Below are 17677 nucleotides of genomic sequence, written 5' to 3'. Positions count from 1 at the left end.
CCAGCTATCCTGTTTGGATTACAGGTAGAGAGTGAAAATTTCCAGCTCACCTGCTTTCACATACTTGGACATAATTCAACAGACAGACCCACAGGAAAACTGGCGCTACATTATCCAAGGCTTTAAATATGAATAGAAAAAGAAAAATCTCCTTTCTGAAGCATTTCCCCTTCAGCACTATTTTCCCAGCTCACTTTCGCTGAATTAAAGCGGAAACTACAATCTACTGGTGGCTTATTGAGCACTATACCTGTACCCAAAGAGGGACTCCATTCTTCAGCCAATGATAGGTGGGTCGTGGCTTTCCAGTGGCTTTGCATTCCCATCGGAGCTGCTCTCCACTGTCTAACTGAGTATTGTTAAGCTTCTCCACCCAATGTGGGTAGGCTGTAAAAGAGAGATAGCATAATAAATGCAAATACAAAAGGCTGACATGACTTCAGTTGATGTTCTAAAGACCTAATCAATTAAAAATACAGATTGTAAACCAATGTGCAGTCCATCTTAGTATCAGTGACTATATTAAATCACATGCAGATTAAACTCATTTAAAAAAGACACACTGAGGGTCAAAGAAGAAAAGTGACAGAACCAAATAAATTTTGAGTAAAGGATTCTACAGGACTATGAGCTGAGTATCACTCTATCTGGTACTAGAGAGACTTTATGTTTTAATAACATATAACAGACTAATATAGTACGACATAGTTAATGCAGCAATTATTAATATTACACGCATTTATTTTTGATGACCATCATCATAGTATCTGGAAATATTGCAGGTCTTAAGTTCAGACTTTTAAGATCTCAGTAGCGAGTCTGAACACCATGTCTGACTCCCTGACTCAGTAGGGAGTCCCTGCTGCTTGTTGCTCTGTCAGTCCACCAGGAAACTAGGATTTAATCAACTGTGGAGGCCTGTTGGTGAGGTGTTTCATCCAGTTCTTTCCAGAAGTGGTCTTCCTTGTGCTCAGTATGCAGGGAGTGAATGTCAGAGGTGTGGGCTGGCTACTCAGTGTCCACACTTGGGACAATCTAGCGCACCCCATGAACATAAATCACATGGTGAGTCAGAGATAGGAAGGCAGACCCTTAAGGTAGCATTGGACCAGACCACTGAGGGGCATATATATATTAACTAGCCTACTGATTTTCACCCAGCAGTCAGCTGGCAACAAGTGGAATGAATGAAGCACGGGACTCTAATCCTGTAAATCAGATACCCATAGATAGAACCCTTCCCTGTAAAGAGCCCCAGTGGGACTGCATGAGGGTGTAAGTGTCTGCCTATGCAGGTCAGGGTCCAGGTTTAATGTTAAACCAAGGCAAAGTTCAGTGGCAAGGAAAAAATCCAGATCAAATTAATCTATGAAACTAAAACATTTAAGAATAAAACACTTAAATCCTTTCTGCAAGGAACTGCAGAGACTAAGGAGGCAATGTCATTGACTTCAAGGAATACAGAATAATATTTGTGGGTGGGCTGGATAATAATCCAGAGTTAGCACAGCAAAGGATCTATTCTGGACAGCGGGGAATCAATAAATCACTTAAATAAGCAGAACCTATGGTGGACTGAATTTAAAAATAAATCTAACAATCTGTCTAGTGTCCGACAGGTCACCAATCAAGAAGCTGAGAAAATGTGAGCTGGCATGATAGGTAACTAGGTGAGTGTTGAAAGCCTAACTACTGCATTGTGCATTCGCTGCATGGAATGTAAATCAAGTCTACTGCAGTGTTGTAGTTGTGTTGGTGCCAGGATATGAGGGAGACAAGTCAGGTGAGACAATATCTTTTATTGGACCAACTTCTGCTGGAGAAAAGGAACAAGCTTTTGAGCATCACAAAGCTCTTCTGCAGGTCTGGAGAAGGTAACCAGAGGGTCCAAGCTAAATACAAGATGGGACAGACTGTTAAGCATAAAGGGTTCACCCATACAGTAGGACATGTTAAAATGAAGTGGACAGTTAAGGGTTAGCAGGCAGTACAGTGTGTGGCAAATTGTTGTAAGGACATAAAACCAATGTCTCTGTTACATGCTTGGTTTTTAGTGTCCAGCAGAGTTATGAATTTAAGTTCCCAGGCTCATCTTTTGAAGATGTGCAGGTTTCCTTTGAGGATGAGGACTGATAGCTCAGATATAGAGTGATCATTGTGTGAAAAGTGTGATAAGGTATTTTGTGTTTTATCATTTCTCTGTGTGAGTTCATTTGAGAGCATAATGATTGTCTGGTTTAGCCACATAATTGTTGTTGGGGCATTTGATGTGCTACATGAGGTACACCACACATTGTGATAGACGTGTAGGACCCAGGGATCATGAAAGGTGTTTTGAGGAGGTGTTGATCATCGTAGTTGTGGAGATACGTTTGCAGGTTTTGCATCTCTTGTTCTGTCAGGGTCTAGTGCCGCTTTGAGTCGGTGTGTCCTGGTTTGTGGGGAGGATATATCTGATAATGAGCTTGGCGAGGCTGTGGGGTTGTCAGAAGGCCAGCAAAGGGGTGTTCAGAAAAGATTTCTTTCAGGATGTGGCCCTCATTAAGTACGGGATCTAACTGTTTGTTGCCATTCAAAACAAAAACAAAAAAGTCGAACCAAGTACAACAACTCCACAATGAACAGAACACCACTTCTGGGAGAAACCACGACACCAGAACCCACCGCATGGATACTACATGATACTCCAACACTATCAACCTGTCAAGACTATCCCTAACTAGACCTGAAGTATATGTACTCTCCAAGGGACTGAATTTCTGCCCCACCTCAGAACCTTAGTACCCTACTAACATGTGGAAAATTAGAATTTTTCTGTTGACTCCACCTCAAGGAATTCTTTCACAACAAAGAGGAAATTACCCATAACTACGACATCCCCACTATGATGAGGTTTACCTGGCTTTTTGAGGCCCCCTGATGTAGGCCCTGCAGTTCTACTTCATTCTGCCCCAGGAAGGAGCAGCAGAGGTGGGTCCTCTAGGCCTGCCTAGATGGTCATTGTGGAAGCTGCCAATCAGAGACCAGTAGGCTCAGATAAAAGAAGCTGCAGGGCCTGAGCAGGTCAATTCCTGGCTGGGACCAGAGGAGAAAGGAAGGATGCTCTGCTCAGGCAAAAGGAACTCGACGGGCTGATTTACTGGCCCTGGGAACATGAGGACCTGGCAACTGTAACAATAAGGTAATAGGTGAAAGGAAAGGGGTTATGTGGGAAAAAGCATAGGGAATAGGAGCAGCAAACTGGAGGCAGGGGTATATAGCTGCTGTGTATAGAGTCCCTGAATTGGGACCCAGAATAGTGGGTGGGCCTGGGTCCCCCAACAGCCGATGCTGGAGTGGTGTAAGCCCCAGAAAGGGGACATGGCTAGTTTAATAACCCAAGAAAAGGAGCTAGATTTAAAGGGCTCAGAGACAACGCTGAAGACCCTGGTGAGGGCTGACTGACAGTTCCATCTGGTCCTTTTACTAAATGCCTAAGAAAAAGGCTAGACTTGAACAGCCTAGAGATGGGGCTGAAGACCCTGGTGAGAGCAGATAGTTTGTAGGACTTTAGCTACACTGAAAAGGGTTAATCCATTTTTGACTGTGTGACTTGGCTGGAGGACTGAGCCACTGAAGGCTGCCTAATGAGGCTGGCAACACACAGGGGGCACCAGGAGCAGAAAAAGATTGCAGCACCACACCCAACCAACAGGAGGCACTCACAAGAGGTGAGTGTAGCCCGTCATACCCATCAACAGTCATAAGAAAAAAAGAATCATCTCACTGGATGCTGCCCAGTGGGAAAAAACACACACTGTATCATTACACTGATTACTTCAGGAAAAAAAAATCGACTGTGAATTCCTCAACAAACATTACATCCACAATAATCTCTCCACCACCATAGGGATAACTATGCAGTCCCTGAAATCCAGCCACCAAATAGTGATCAAACCAGCAGACAAAGGGGCACCATTGTAGTCCTTAATCTTGATGACTATGTCAATGAGGCAGACAACTCTCCATCACCATTTACTATAAAGAACTCAAACTCAAATGACTGCACACCAAAGTTCACACAAGCATTTAAAAATACCACCAAATCCTTCCACAAAGATCGCTAAGGAAAACTACATTCCTTGTAGTTGTTTCTCTCCTATTATTTTTAACTTGGCGTCAGCAAACCTTACACTATAAGGCATTATCTGCGGCTGCAACATTGTTTTAAGAGCAAAAGAGCTTACTCAAACCAGCCTTCTATTAAGGGGGGTTGAGAAGAGGCCCTTAGGCCTTCAGCAGGGAGACTTCCTCGACCCTTATGGCCTTCCATCCCCTCAACTTTCTGTAGTATCTGGCTGACGAATCTTGCCCATATGCTCAGGGTTTAGCTGATCGCCATATTTGGGGTCAGGAAGGAATTTTCCTCCAGGGCAGATTGGAAGAGGCCCTGGAGGTTTTTCGCCTTCCTCTGTAGCATGGGTCACTTGCTGGAGGATTCTCTGCTCCTTGAAGTCTTTAAACTACGATTTGAGGACTTCAATAGCACAGATATAGGTGTGAGGTTTTTTGCAGGAGTGGTGGGTGAAATTCTGTGGCCTGCGTTGTGCAGGAGGTCAGACTAGATGATCATAATGGTCCCTTCTGACCTAAATATCTATGAAACTTAACTAGTGGCCATACCCTGGGGTCTCCAACAACCCCACACTAGAAACCATGCAAGGTACAATCAGAAAATTACAACCCATATTTGATGAGGATCACATCCTGAAACAAATCTTTTCTGAACCCCTCTTCTGATTTTCAAACAACCCCAAAATCTCTTCAAGCATCAGAAGTAAACTCCCCACAGACCAGGATACAGCAACTGAAAGTGGCCACAGACCCTGCCAGAACAAGAGATGCAAAACCTGCAGACATATGTCCACTGCGACAATGATCAATACTTCAACACTGCCCCTTTCAAGATCCATGAGTCCTACACATGCCTATCATAACACATGGTACACCTCATCCAGTGCACTAAATGCCCCAATAACAATGTGTGTGAAACCAGACAATCACTATGCTCTTGAATGAACTCACACAGAAAAATGAGAAATGACAAAAACACACCATATCACCTGTGGAGGAACATTTTCACAGAGCAATCACTCTATATCTGAGCTATCCGCCCTCATCCTCAAAGGAAACCAGCACAACACCTTCAAACAATGAGTCAGAGAGCCTAAATTTATAATTTTGCTGAACACTAAAAACCATGGAATTAAAGAGAGCCTTGTTTTATGGCTCATTACAACATTGTCACACATGTTACTGGCTGCTAACCTTTAATTGCCCACTTCATTTAAAGTGGTCTCCTACAGCACAGAATCATAGACATTTAGGATTGAGAAGGGACCTTGATATGTCATCTTGTCCAGTCTCCTACACTGAGGCAGGGCTAAGTATTATGTAGACCATGTCCTTAAAAACCTCTAACAGAGATTCCACAACTTCCCAAGGAAATCTGTTTCAGTGCTTAACTACCCTTACAGTCAGGAAGCTTTTCCTAATGTTTAACCTAAATCTCCCTTGCTGCCATTTAAGTCCATTACTACTTCTCCTGTCCTCAGTGGTTAAGAAGAACCTTTTATCACACTCCTCTTTATAACAACTTTATACATCCTTGAAGACTTATGTCCCCCTTCAGTTTTCTCTTCTTCAGACTAAACAAACCCATTTTTTCAATCTTTGCTCATAGGTCATGTTTTCTAGACCTTCAATAATTTTTGTTGCATTCATGCATTCATTTGGACTTTCTCCAGTTTGTCCACATCTTTCCTGAAATGTGGCACCAGGAACTGGCCACAATACTCCAGTTGAGGCCTTATCAGTGCTGAATAATGTAGAATAATTCCTTCTTGTGTCTTGCTTAGAACATTCCTGCTAATACGTCCCAGAATTATGTTCTTTTTTTTTTTTGCAAGAATATTACTTTATTGACTCATTGATATCCACTGTAAACCCCGGATCCTCTTCTGCAGTCATTTTATATTTGTGCGACTGATTTATTCCTTCCTAAGTGGAGTACTTTGCATTTGACCTTCCTGAATTTCATATTATTTATTTCAGACCATTTCTCCCTTCTTCCATTTCACAAATCCTTTCCCACTCTTTCACGGTGTGTGGGTCTATATAGAAGCAAAATAATGAAAGAAGGATGATAAAAAGAGGTAGGGAAGAATGAAGGGCAGGAGAAAGAGGGGAGAAAATGAGAGGGAGAAGAGAAAAGAAAAGAAGGGAAGAGGAGAAAAGCTATAATGCATTCCTCCTGTGCTTCTACATCAACTCACTCAACCTAAGAAAGCAAGTAGTAATGACTAATTTAATTATCCTTTTGCAATGCATATTGAAAATTCCACAGATCCTAAGTAAGTCAGAATTTGTGACGTTCCCTAACTAGTTTGCTAAGGGGAATGATCTATTTTCCCTGTACAAATACACATTTTTTTACTCTCTACTGTTAATCAATTTGAGCCTCAATAGAAGTCACTGCAAATTACAGGATGACCAGATGATTTGAAAAATCACAGCTCTCAAAATGCAGTGCAGGCAAGTACATTTGGTCTGCTGAGGATATCTTTGGTTTTATCAAAATGTATTTTTAAATGGTCTTGTCACTCTCAGGACTGAATTTCAGCCAAGCACTGAGATCATTTCCAAAATATCAGCTGCATCACACAATCGTACTACAGCTGGATGTTGGCATTAGGTAAAACAGGAATTAAATGAATTTGTGATTGCATCAGACTAGCCAAGCAGACCTGGTGTTCTGGGCACTCCCAAAATATCCCTTGGTGAACCAGATCAAATGCAACTGCAAACTGAGTAAGATTAAAACTGACAGCAAGCTAGTATCTATCTAAGGACATATGTAAATCAGTGTGACTCTCAGTATGACAGTGTTAGTGCTGCGACCTGGTCTGAAGCTGTAAAAGAAACTCTCTTGTAAGAAATGATGGCTTACATATGAGCCCGTGACCCTAAGACAACCATCTCCTATTCCAGAAACATGAGTGCCTGAGACATGACAATGTGTTCTACTATAAATCATTCAATTTAAGTGTATTTTAAAATAAGAAGTATAGTACCAAACTCTGTTCCAAGTGATGCTAGAAAATCCCACCATAACCATGTTGTCTGCAGTACAGTTGGATCTGTGTTGGTCCCAGGAGAGTTCTCCATAGCTCGAAAGCTTGTTCCTTCCATCAGCAGAAGTTGGTCCAATAAAAGATATTACCACACCTACCTTGTCTCTACCATAACAATAGCAGCAGCAAAGCAAACTGTGATTGCCATATAGTAAAACTTGGCTGAACTGTACTCTGCTCAACCAGAAACCCACAAACCAGCCCTGAAAATGGATTTCTGATTTTGTAGAATCCATGAGGCTCTGCTGCTGTCTCTAGAACGGGACAGTGGGAGTGATATCGTGTGTTCCATGGCCAGTGGGGGCACACTTCACTTCCTGCAACCTTAACTGATTTGTGGGTATGTTTAAGTACTTATGGGTAGGTGCTTATAATTTGTCTTTAATCATGAGTGCTACTTTCCACCCCAGGTACTTACTTGCTAGAGTGCAGACCTTAGCCTGGGTCTCCTTTCCCTTAGTGAGGGTAAGTGAATTTCTGCTCTGCATTTGGTCTCTTAAATCACATTTTCTCACATATTTGATAGGCTGTAAAATACAATAATCTGCAGCAGGCCTCCCCTTCTTAAAATTAGAGAGCTTGTTCTACTGTAACTCCACAGGCTGCAAATTAACACAACCTGTAAAGTGTCCATAAAAGACTGTGGTTGGAAAATGGCCTTTTGGCAATCACAGAAACATAAAGGGACTAGAGAGAACTCATGATGGTGTCGGGTTTGGGATAGCAGCATTATTCAGGTAAGAAATGTTCTCTGTAGACTGATTCCTGACCTTCAGGAGCAGCATTATGGGCACCAAAAACTATTTGCTTCCTACTAAGAAACAGAATCTGCATCCCTGCTAATGAGAGAGGTAGTGCTGGTTAGTGGGTAGAGCACTGGATTGGGACTCTGGAGATCTGGGTTGTAGTCATAGCTCTGCCACTGACCTGTCAGATGACCTTAGACAAGTCACTACACCCTGCTGTGCCTGTTTCCTTATCTGTAAAATGAAAGCTCATGATACCTTCTTTGTAGAATGCTTTGAGATCTACTGATGAAAAGTGCTATATAACAGCTAGTATTATTATTGGAGGAGAACCAGGGAGACACCTTGTAGCTCAGCTAAAATGTACTGGAACACGAGTGCTTTTACAAAATATTGTGGAGAAAGAGAAATGATATTGCTAAAAAACAAGGGCTGTCACTCTTTAACAGAGACCATTGACAATAAGCATTTGTAATACACGGAGAAGTTTTGTATTCTTGTCCGTGGAAGAGATCAGAGTGGTTCCCAGCCCTGGAGTCTTGTTTTCAGTGGAAACCTCAGAAGGTTAGGGCAGAAATCGCATTATGAATGACATGCCCAGTCAGACTGGTGCAAGCCACTACATTTGAGAGAGAAATGGGGCAAGCCCTTCCCAGCACCCCTTTGCATATAAAACCCACAAAGCTGCCCTTGGCCCTGGCTGGAGGAGGTATGAATGAGAAAAGAGCGGAAGCCTCATCCAATGAGATTGTGACACTCACTCATTGTAGGCCTGAGGTGCGATTAGAAAAAAACATCAACAAGCTAGAGGGGACAGGGATGATTACAAAACTGGAAGATTTGAATTACAAGGAAAATGAACTCCATCCATCCTAACAGTGTATACATATTTGAAAGATGTAAGTACCAAAGACAGAAGAATTATTTATTGTGATTATCCTATTCAGTGGAGAATAATCAAATGGAATTAAGAAAGGGAAAATTAAGGCTGAATATCAGGAAATACTTTTTTTTAAAGTGATCCATTAGGCTGAGGAACAGTCTCCAAATGAAGTATCAGAACCCTGTTGTTTGGGACATTTGAAATGAGTCTAGAACACCGGAGAAGGTCCTGAATGGAACAATGTTGCATTAGCAGAGAGATTTGCTAGATGACCTTATGAGGTAGGACTCTTTTACCTCTGATGTCTGACTATATGATTCAAGGTATGGTAAAAGTGAAAACCCATATAATTGAAAGATATAAAAGTAAGTGTGTGTTAACAAAACACTATATTTATTAATAAAATACTGTGAAACAAGGCATCTGACTGGTAAACACTCACACTGTGCTGGTATCTGATATTCTCACACAGGTAAAAATGTGCCATTCCTGAAATAATATTTTAAAGTCAGCTTTCCACAACATTTTTTTTCTCTCTCAGCTGTATAATTTCTCCAACAAATTACATCAGCTTTGAAAAGGGAAGATCTCTAGCTTTGCAATGAGACATGCACCACTTCCTTCTAGCCCCAAAAGGTCATCTACATTATGAGGTATAAAGGGCTTGTCTACACTTGAAACCTTACAGTGGCACAGATGCAGCAGTGCAGCTGTGTCTCTGTACCCCTTCAGTGTAGACACTACCTATGTCAATAGCCATGTTTTTTTTTATGTATAAGGTCATAAGTTTTTAATGTTTTGGCCTAAATTTTCAAAAGTGACAAGTGAGTTTTGGTTCTTCAAACTAGGGTCTAGGTGTGCCCACCTAGACACACCTTAAAAAGGGTGATTTTGAGATGGCAGATGTTCAGAACTTTTTGAAAATCAGACTGAATTTGCCAAGAACTGAAGCACTGAAGATGACTTTTGAGAACGTAAGCAGTTCTCTCCTGATCCTTGTAAAGTCAGTCTCAAAGTAATTTGGATTAATAGACAGAGGAATACAAGAAATAACTGCAATATAACCATTAAACAGATCTTTCCAACGCATTTCTAAAAAAGATTTTCTATTATGTGTATCATATACGGACGTCATGAGAGAGTGGTGTAGTATGTAGTTTTTATTGCCAGCATGATTTTGAGAGGTCCAGAAACAGTAGAATATTTTGCAAACATTTTTTTAAATTACTGGTTTTAAGAAGTTTCAACCTGCTGTAAAACTGGGAAAAAATCTGGGGGAAGAAATCCCCTATTTCTGTTGAATTTTTGAGGGAAAATGTTGTAAACAATTTCAGCCAGCTCTGCTTGCAACTCAATATTTAATGAGTCATTTACTAACAAATATAGGTAGTGATAATTTCAAATTGATTTTATATAAAGAAAGAACCCATTCTTTTTTAATTGGCTGCAGCTTTATTTCATGTGTATCTGCAGCCCTAAGTATGGACAAATTACTGCAAAATGTTGCATAGTACTTTCTGGATACACACTTACTGTATACTTGTAGCTGTCCTCTGAAGACATTCCTTCCACGCGAGTTTTCAGCTTTACATTCGTACATCCCTGCATCCTCTAGCTGCACATTAGGTATTTCAAGAACAGCTTGGGACTTTCTCAGACGGGCTTTACTTGGATTATGATCATTAACTTTCCTCCACGAGATTGTTGGAACAGGGCTGAAATATTTAGTAGAATTACCGTTAACACTTTTCTACTATTAAGAATATAGATTCTGTTATCTGGTAATTTAAGTACTTAATAGTCTAAGTGGCAATAAAGTGTAATCACAATTAAGGCCCATGTACTGCTTGATATACTTCACATTCCATAGGGAATGTCTAATAAGTGGTGCTGCTGTATAGGAGCCATCCCTATCTTCTACAAAGGAGATTAAATTTTCATTCAGATTAAGTAAATCGTTCCAAATGCTCTCTGCAGGGATTAATCTGCTCTCCAAGTTTTACTATTGTTACCTTGAGCACCTTCGTTTAATGGTTAAAGGAAATAACATCTCTTACGCCTGGGCAAACTTTATAAGTGCAGCCACTCCAGCAGCTTCCTGTGATGTTATTTTCGAGAATGATATTAACAACACAGTAGGCTGGAAAGTATTTGGGGTATGCCTGTCTATAAATGCAGATGGGATGTTATAATACTACCACATATCAAATAAAATATAAATGTCTCAATCATTTTATGGGCCTCCTATATAAGGTGACCATATTTTTTTTTAAAAAAACTATGATATATTTGTAGAAATATTTTTAAGGGTTAAAATAGTCACTTTTAAGAAAAAAAAGTGTACTGGTGTCATTATTTCTAGCTTCAGACTCAGTGACATAGACATATTTCTTGAAATGCAGGTTTTTTCCCCAGTAGCTTAGTGTTCTGAATAAGTGTGTCATGAAACACTGAACAAGTGTCTTTTAACCTTTATGTTGAGCAAAAGAACAGATTTGAGAATGTCATACTCATTCAACTTTTCTCATCACTCCAAACACTCAGCACTCATTCCTTTGCACTATTTTTCCAATACTTTCAATACATTCTACGTGGTATAATAATACAACATATTTTGTAGCTATAACAACAACGCCAAACATTTTCAAAGCCAAAGTATTTCAGGTCTTCTGACAGAAGTTCCTAGGAGACATCATATGAAGAAATGGGATTGTGCCACATAGTCTCTTTAGTCATATGATATCTACTGTGTATTTACTAGAGGAAGACCTCAAATCAAAAGCTGGATATAAACACCACTGAAATTTGGGAGAGTTTGCATTTGGACCAAAATTCATAGATTAGGGCCAACTCTACAATCATTCACACTTCTGACCTCTCTTATAAAATCTAATCTGCAGGGTTTGCACTAATCTTACAAGAAAAATGAACTGGTGCCTAGAACAGAAAAACATCAGCAGCAAAAATTATACTTTTGTGCCTCATTTTTTGGTTTCTTAACTTCTGTTATTTACCTTGGGGCTAGTTATATATAGAGATACTAAGCCCTCAGAATTCCACATCAATTCTTGGAGCTGCAGGTGCTTAGCAAATGAAAAAAAAAAACAGGCCCTAGACATCTCAAGCTCGGCAGCCAAAAATTATGGTGTTATGAATGAATGAATACATGTTAATACATACATTCATAATAATTATGATCATAGAGTTCCCAGGTTTCTCTTGTTCTTCATATACATAACCCTCTTCTTATTGACCTTAGCCCTGTCACTTAGCCATGGATTTTTCCCTGATGTCTTTAGCTTCCCTTTTCAGTCTTCTATACTTTATAACATCAAATGTATATTGATTGCTATCTGTTTCCACTTTTTCCACTGATATATTGCTTTTTTACTTCTAAGTGCTGCCTTCACTTTGCCACTGTACCAGCATGGGCTTTCAGTCAAAGCTGTGCTCCTTGATTTGTGGAATTGTGTTTTTTTGGCCATCTAATAAATTCTTCTTAAAGATCTCCCATTCATTCATTCATTCATTCATTCATTCAGGATCACTGGTCACAAGGCAACTACAAACTTACATGACAGTGATTAATTCATATTCATCCTTCATCATGGGGTTCAAAACAGAGTTATATAATGTTGACTGAACAATTGCTGTGTGAGCAAGACTGCATGGAGAAACATGGAAATATTTCACTATGCATAAGGTTGCAAAAAATTTTGAGCCAGCACTGTTATCTGGGCTGCAATCCTGATTTAAATGAAATCAATGGCAAAAGACCCCTTTATTTCAGTGTTTCAGGATAGAGTCCCATTGACTAGTAGAATTTTCCTAGCATATCTTTCAAAGAAACACTGAAGAAGTCTCGAAGTACTGAAGTTAATTTGTACAGAAGTCACTACGCAAGTCAATGTATCAAAAATGTTGTATAAATTGCACCAGACTTATTTATTTTTAAATTTACTTTAATTGCACGTTGTAGCAAGGTAGAGCTTATAGGATGGAAAATACTAAAAGAACTTTTTGCCATGGCCTAGATCATTAAGAAACATATTTTTAATAATCCTGGTTTTTCTCATGATGAGGAGGGAATAAGTGGAATTTTTCAAGGAGATAAAAATACTTTGGCTGCAAAGATCTAATGATTTCAAAGGAAAGTGCTCCCACACTGCAAATCACTATTTATAGACAAGTTGGAGCTCTGTTTAATGAAGCTTTTTTTTCCTTGCATAAGTCACAAGCGAGGTATGAATTTTACATCTGAAGTGAAAAATACAGCCACATGGGTTTATCCTTGGTGACATTTATTAAAAAAAAAAGAAAGGATAGAAAAAGAAACACTGTATACCTCAGTGAGGATATCAAAGAATAAAGTTTACATCTTTGCTCTAGAAACCTCAACTTCTAGCATAAAAATGTTATGTGATGCATACGTCTTCCATTTAAAAATATTTAGAGCTTTTAAAAAAGATTTTGATGATTCATGTTGGAGTTAGTTGCAATTTACATAATTAGTACAAATCTATAGGAATGTTTGCCTTTGCTTATATTTTATTAATATATATATAAATTTCAAACACAGACCTTTACCTTTAAGCACTGAGTACAAATAGGAGGGCTTGCACATCTCACCCGTGAAACAAAGCTACATCTCTGGACACCTCAAGTGAAATTTTAGCCCTCTAAAAGACAACGTCAAAACTTCTATCGATTTCAACAGGGCCAGGATTCAGGTCTAGCCTTAGGGGTGGGACACCAGGGCCACCACTTAGGGCACTGTGGTCATGGGCCACTGTGTGGCAGCATAGAGATACACACTGCTAGTAGGCAGAAGAGCTCCACAAACTCACAGAGGCAATGCAAGGTGGGAGGTATATGCCCAGATTTCTCCCTGCTTCTTTCTGGCAGAGGAATGTGAGTGGGGGGCAAGCAGTGACACACAGATACTGCTTGCTCCCTCCAATGTTTCTGCCTCCTTACGGGTTGTGTGGAGGGGAGTGAGGAACAAAGCCAGGACTCCCTGCATCCAGGTCACTTTCCCCACCTGGGCTGTGCTGAGAGGTGAGCATCAGGAGCTGCTGCTCTCCTGCCCTCTCCTTACGCAGCCCAGGTGGGGAAAATGACCTGGACACACGGAGCTCTGGTGTTGCTCCTTGCTCTTCCCTCCCAGCCACCTGGGGGTGGGGGTGGGGAGGGGGGAAAGAGGAGCAACATTTGAGGAGGGAGCGAGCAGCAATACCAGCAACTCTGTGCATCCAGGTCAGTTTCTACATATGGATGCAGGATGGGAATGCAGTGTTAGGGGTGCATGAGGGGAGTGCAGGGATTGGGACTAAAAGGGCACAGTGCAGGGGTTAGAGGAGAAGGAGACACAGGAGGGGTATGCAGTGTTACGGGTGCATGAGGGGGGTGCAGGGGTTAAGGGAGAAGGGGACTTAGAAGGGGAGTGGGGAAAAGGGACACAGGAGGGTTTAGGGGAGAAAGAGTTATTAATTATTATTATGTATTTTACAAATAATTTCAGACATATGCATCAGACTAGAGTCCTGAAATCATGTTCAATTTTATCAGTGACTACTATCTCTCAGCTTCCCTGCAGTAGCACAAGATGGGTCCATCTCCCACTCTGTCTGCCTGGGTTCTCTCCTTCCCTTACTTTATTCTTGAGAGCATGCAGAAATCTATCAGCAGGAGCCAGAGATTTGATCCTGAAACCTTTACTCTGCAAGGAGTCCTTACCCGTATATTTAATCCCACTGAACTCATGAAGGTTGCAGGATCTGTTCCTGGCACCTCCATCAATACAAATTAAGCACTGGGGGCGGGGGGAGGCAGCGGGTTCTGGGGGCAGGCAGCCCAGGTGTGATGGGGGGCAGGGAGCCCGTGGGGGCCGTGGGCAATGGGCGGCACCATGACCACAAGAGCTTGGGGAAATGGGGGGCACAACACCCCTGGGGTTCAGGGGCACCAAAACACAAGTTCGCCCAGGGCACCATTTTCCCTAAGACTGTCCCTGTCAGGATTACACTTCTTACCCAGTTCAGCTGAAATAAACGTTTTGTGTAAAGCTCTGTTTGTGACTATGGGTACATCCACACTTTGAATTGGGGGTGTCATTCCTAGCTCAAGCAGACATACCTGTGCTAGCTTTGATCAAGGTAGCACGCTAAAAATAGTCCAACTGTGACAATGTGAGTAGAGGGAAGGGATAGTCACTCCACGTACAAGCCCTTCCAAGATGTGTGTATTCAGGGTGGCTAGCCCCTCCTGCTTCTGGTGCTATCATTGATATTCTCAGCACAGTACCTCCACCAGAGCTAGTGCAGGTATGTCTCATGAAGGTGGGAATCACAATGCCATCTCAAAGGGCAGACATACCCTCTGAGAGATCAGAATTAATTCTACGTGAATGTCTGCACAGTATGCATATTAAGATGAATGTGAAGAAAATATGAGCTGGATTTCATCTCAAATAGACTCTAAGAGTGGTGTTTTCAAAAGTGCTCAGCACTGACCTAACTCTTCTTCCTTTGAAGTCATTGGAGCTTTTACCATTGACTTGAATGGAAAAGTTCTAAACACTTTTTGAAATCCCACCATAAACCACTCTAGTGTCATGAGCACCCAATTCCTCACGAAAAAGAACTTGCTAGGATCCATCAAGAATATATTTATTGCAGTGAGAGGTAGGATGGGAATCAAGAAAATTTATCTCATATCTTCCTGCTTCCTAAACAAACTTTTTCCTGGGTCTAACTTCTCAATATTCTACAACATCATAGCTAGGAAATGCATAGTTCCCATTTTCTGTTCATTTTTTGTAATTTTCATTATCCTTTGTATAAAACATTATTTACCTTTTTCTGTAGTTTCAATCATTTTTGTGTGGTTTTCCTCCAACTCTCATAGTAATTTTACAAATAAATCACGGGATTTAATATTGCCTTCAAATGCTCAGGTGCACTGCACGGCTGTGCATTTGAGATTATAAAGGCCCCCTTTCTCCTTATGCCCTCTAGCCTTCCAACTGTGCAAAATGTCTACTAATTATTACAGGATAATTTTGTACGATTAAAATGTCAAGGACTATCACAAAATTCTCCCGATCATATGCTTTCTAGAAATGTGCATTTGTCAGCCACATAATTATATATTTGCAATGTCCACATAACTCTATTCTGGTCAGATATATTATAGAGCATTAGCAGAGAGTTTCATTCAAATATACAAGACTAAACAATACATTGTCCTTTCTTTTGGTTAATAGAGGCTATTCAGTGGTCATGAAGGATAGAGATTGCTAGAACTGAAGACTTAACCCATAGAACAGGTACAAAAGTCAGAAATTGTGTAAGCGTCCCCTCAATACCAACCTTGACCTAGGGAAAACATCTATATCAGTCATCAACAAATACACAAGACATCTGTCTTCTATGTTTGGGACAATTTATGGTTCGATTTTCAGAGGTGCTGAGCACATGCCATGCTAACTGACTTTAACAAGAGTGGTGAGTGCTCTGAACTTCTGAAACTGAGGTCTTTAAAGACTCACGCTCTTCCTAAACACAGTGATCATTTTGATTAAGACATAACAAAACAAGAAAGCAGAAGCAGCCAAGAACGGCAGTGGGTTTAGTTTTAAAAGTAGTGAGCAAAATGGAAGCACAACTTTCCTCCTTCTCATTTAAAAATAGGTTATTGTCCATTTCTTTTATTGAGAGTTAATATAATTTTAAAAGGCAGATTTCTCAGCAGTGTCACTCCAGCATTAAGGAAGGGAGTTTGAGCGAGGTGTGTTCAGTGTTGATTTTTTGCATTAGCCACACTGCAGAATTCTTTATTATTTAGTCTTCTAACCAGAATAATGTTGATGCCATTCTTCTTCTTCTTCTTTTTTTTTTGGTACTACAAAGATGCTGCAGATTTTAAAGTGGAGCAGAAACAGGCTCAGCACGATCTTACATCACAAGAACTTCCACAATCATCAATCAGCACGCCACTGCCGCTCCTGGCAACTAGTTATACCTCTCTGTGGGAGCTTTGTGGCTCAACTGGTTAAAAGAAAGAATTTTTAAAAAACAGTTTGTCTACACATTATATTTGCTCATAAAGTCAAACCTCTGTTCGTAGTCTCTCTGTACCATTCCCGCTGATTACACTGTTCACTGGATGAAGGCAGTCAGATATGTCAAGCTTAGTTATTAAATACTAATTTCCAACAACAAAAATGTCACCAACCAGTGACTGCATCCAATCATCTTTAGCCAAGATAACCTGCAGGCCTTTTGGATAAGGAACAGCTAGTGATGCCCACTGTGGTGGTGGGGGAAGAAGGAAGTTAAAATAAACAGTCAACAACTCTAAATTAGAGAGCATAGGTTTTTTGGAAGTAGGAAACTTGCCAGTGAGTAGAGGGTACAAATGAGGCAGATTGATCCATGCCCATGAGTCTAGGGAGTGCCCGTAGAGGAAGGTTTCTTCAACACCACCCCTTAATGGCAGAAACAGAGAGTGAGCAGCAGGAACTGCCAACAGGGATGGGAGAATTTTGATAAAATGTTTTTGACTAGGCCTTGTATAAATGTATGCTCAGAAATATTCTACAGTAGCAACAACCCAATTGCTTACCCTGAGGAGCTGTCATTGGTAACATGCCAGATTCTGCAATTACTAAGACTTCCTGAGCTCTCCTCCTTTTCTGACAACAGTGGAAAACTCTGTTTGAGTGGTTCTGGCTGGAGGACTGGGAATGCAAATGGCAGGAGTGAGGTTTCTGCAGCATGAATTTACTTCAAATTTAAGGCCACCCCAGATCCATTAATGGCTGGCTGGCAAAAATCTGCTAGATAATCCCCTCTATCTTTGTACCTGGGGCAAAG

General features: G+C 40.7%; 1 protein-coding gene across 1 annotated transcript in view; it reads right to left on the bottom strand.

Annotated features, from left to right (window-relative positions):
- The window catches only part of CNTN5 (contactin 5), a 544075-nt gene that overhangs the window by 177837 nt on the left and 348561 nt on the right, over positions 1 to 17677 (bottom strand). Inside the window, exons 8-9 of the mRNA XM_077805582.1 lie at positions 10335 to 10516; positions 251 to 387 (exon numbers count right to left, since the gene is read on the bottom strand). Coding sequence (XP_077661708.1) covers positions 251 to 387; positions 10335 to 10516 — 319 coding nt within the window. The remainder of the gene's footprint in view (positions 1 to 250; positions 388 to 10334; positions 10517 to 17677) is intronic.

Source organism: Eretmochelys imbricata, chromosome 1, assembly GCF_965152235.1.
Source record: "Eretmochelys imbricata isolate rEreImb1 chromosome 1, rEreImb1.hap1, whole genome shotgun sequence".
Taxonomy (NCBI): Eukaryota; Metazoa; Chordata; order Testudines; family Cheloniidae; genus Eretmochelys; species Eretmochelys imbricata.
The sequence above is the reverse complement of the archived record's forward strand: the minus strand, read 5'-3'. Positions and strand labels throughout refer to the sequence as shown.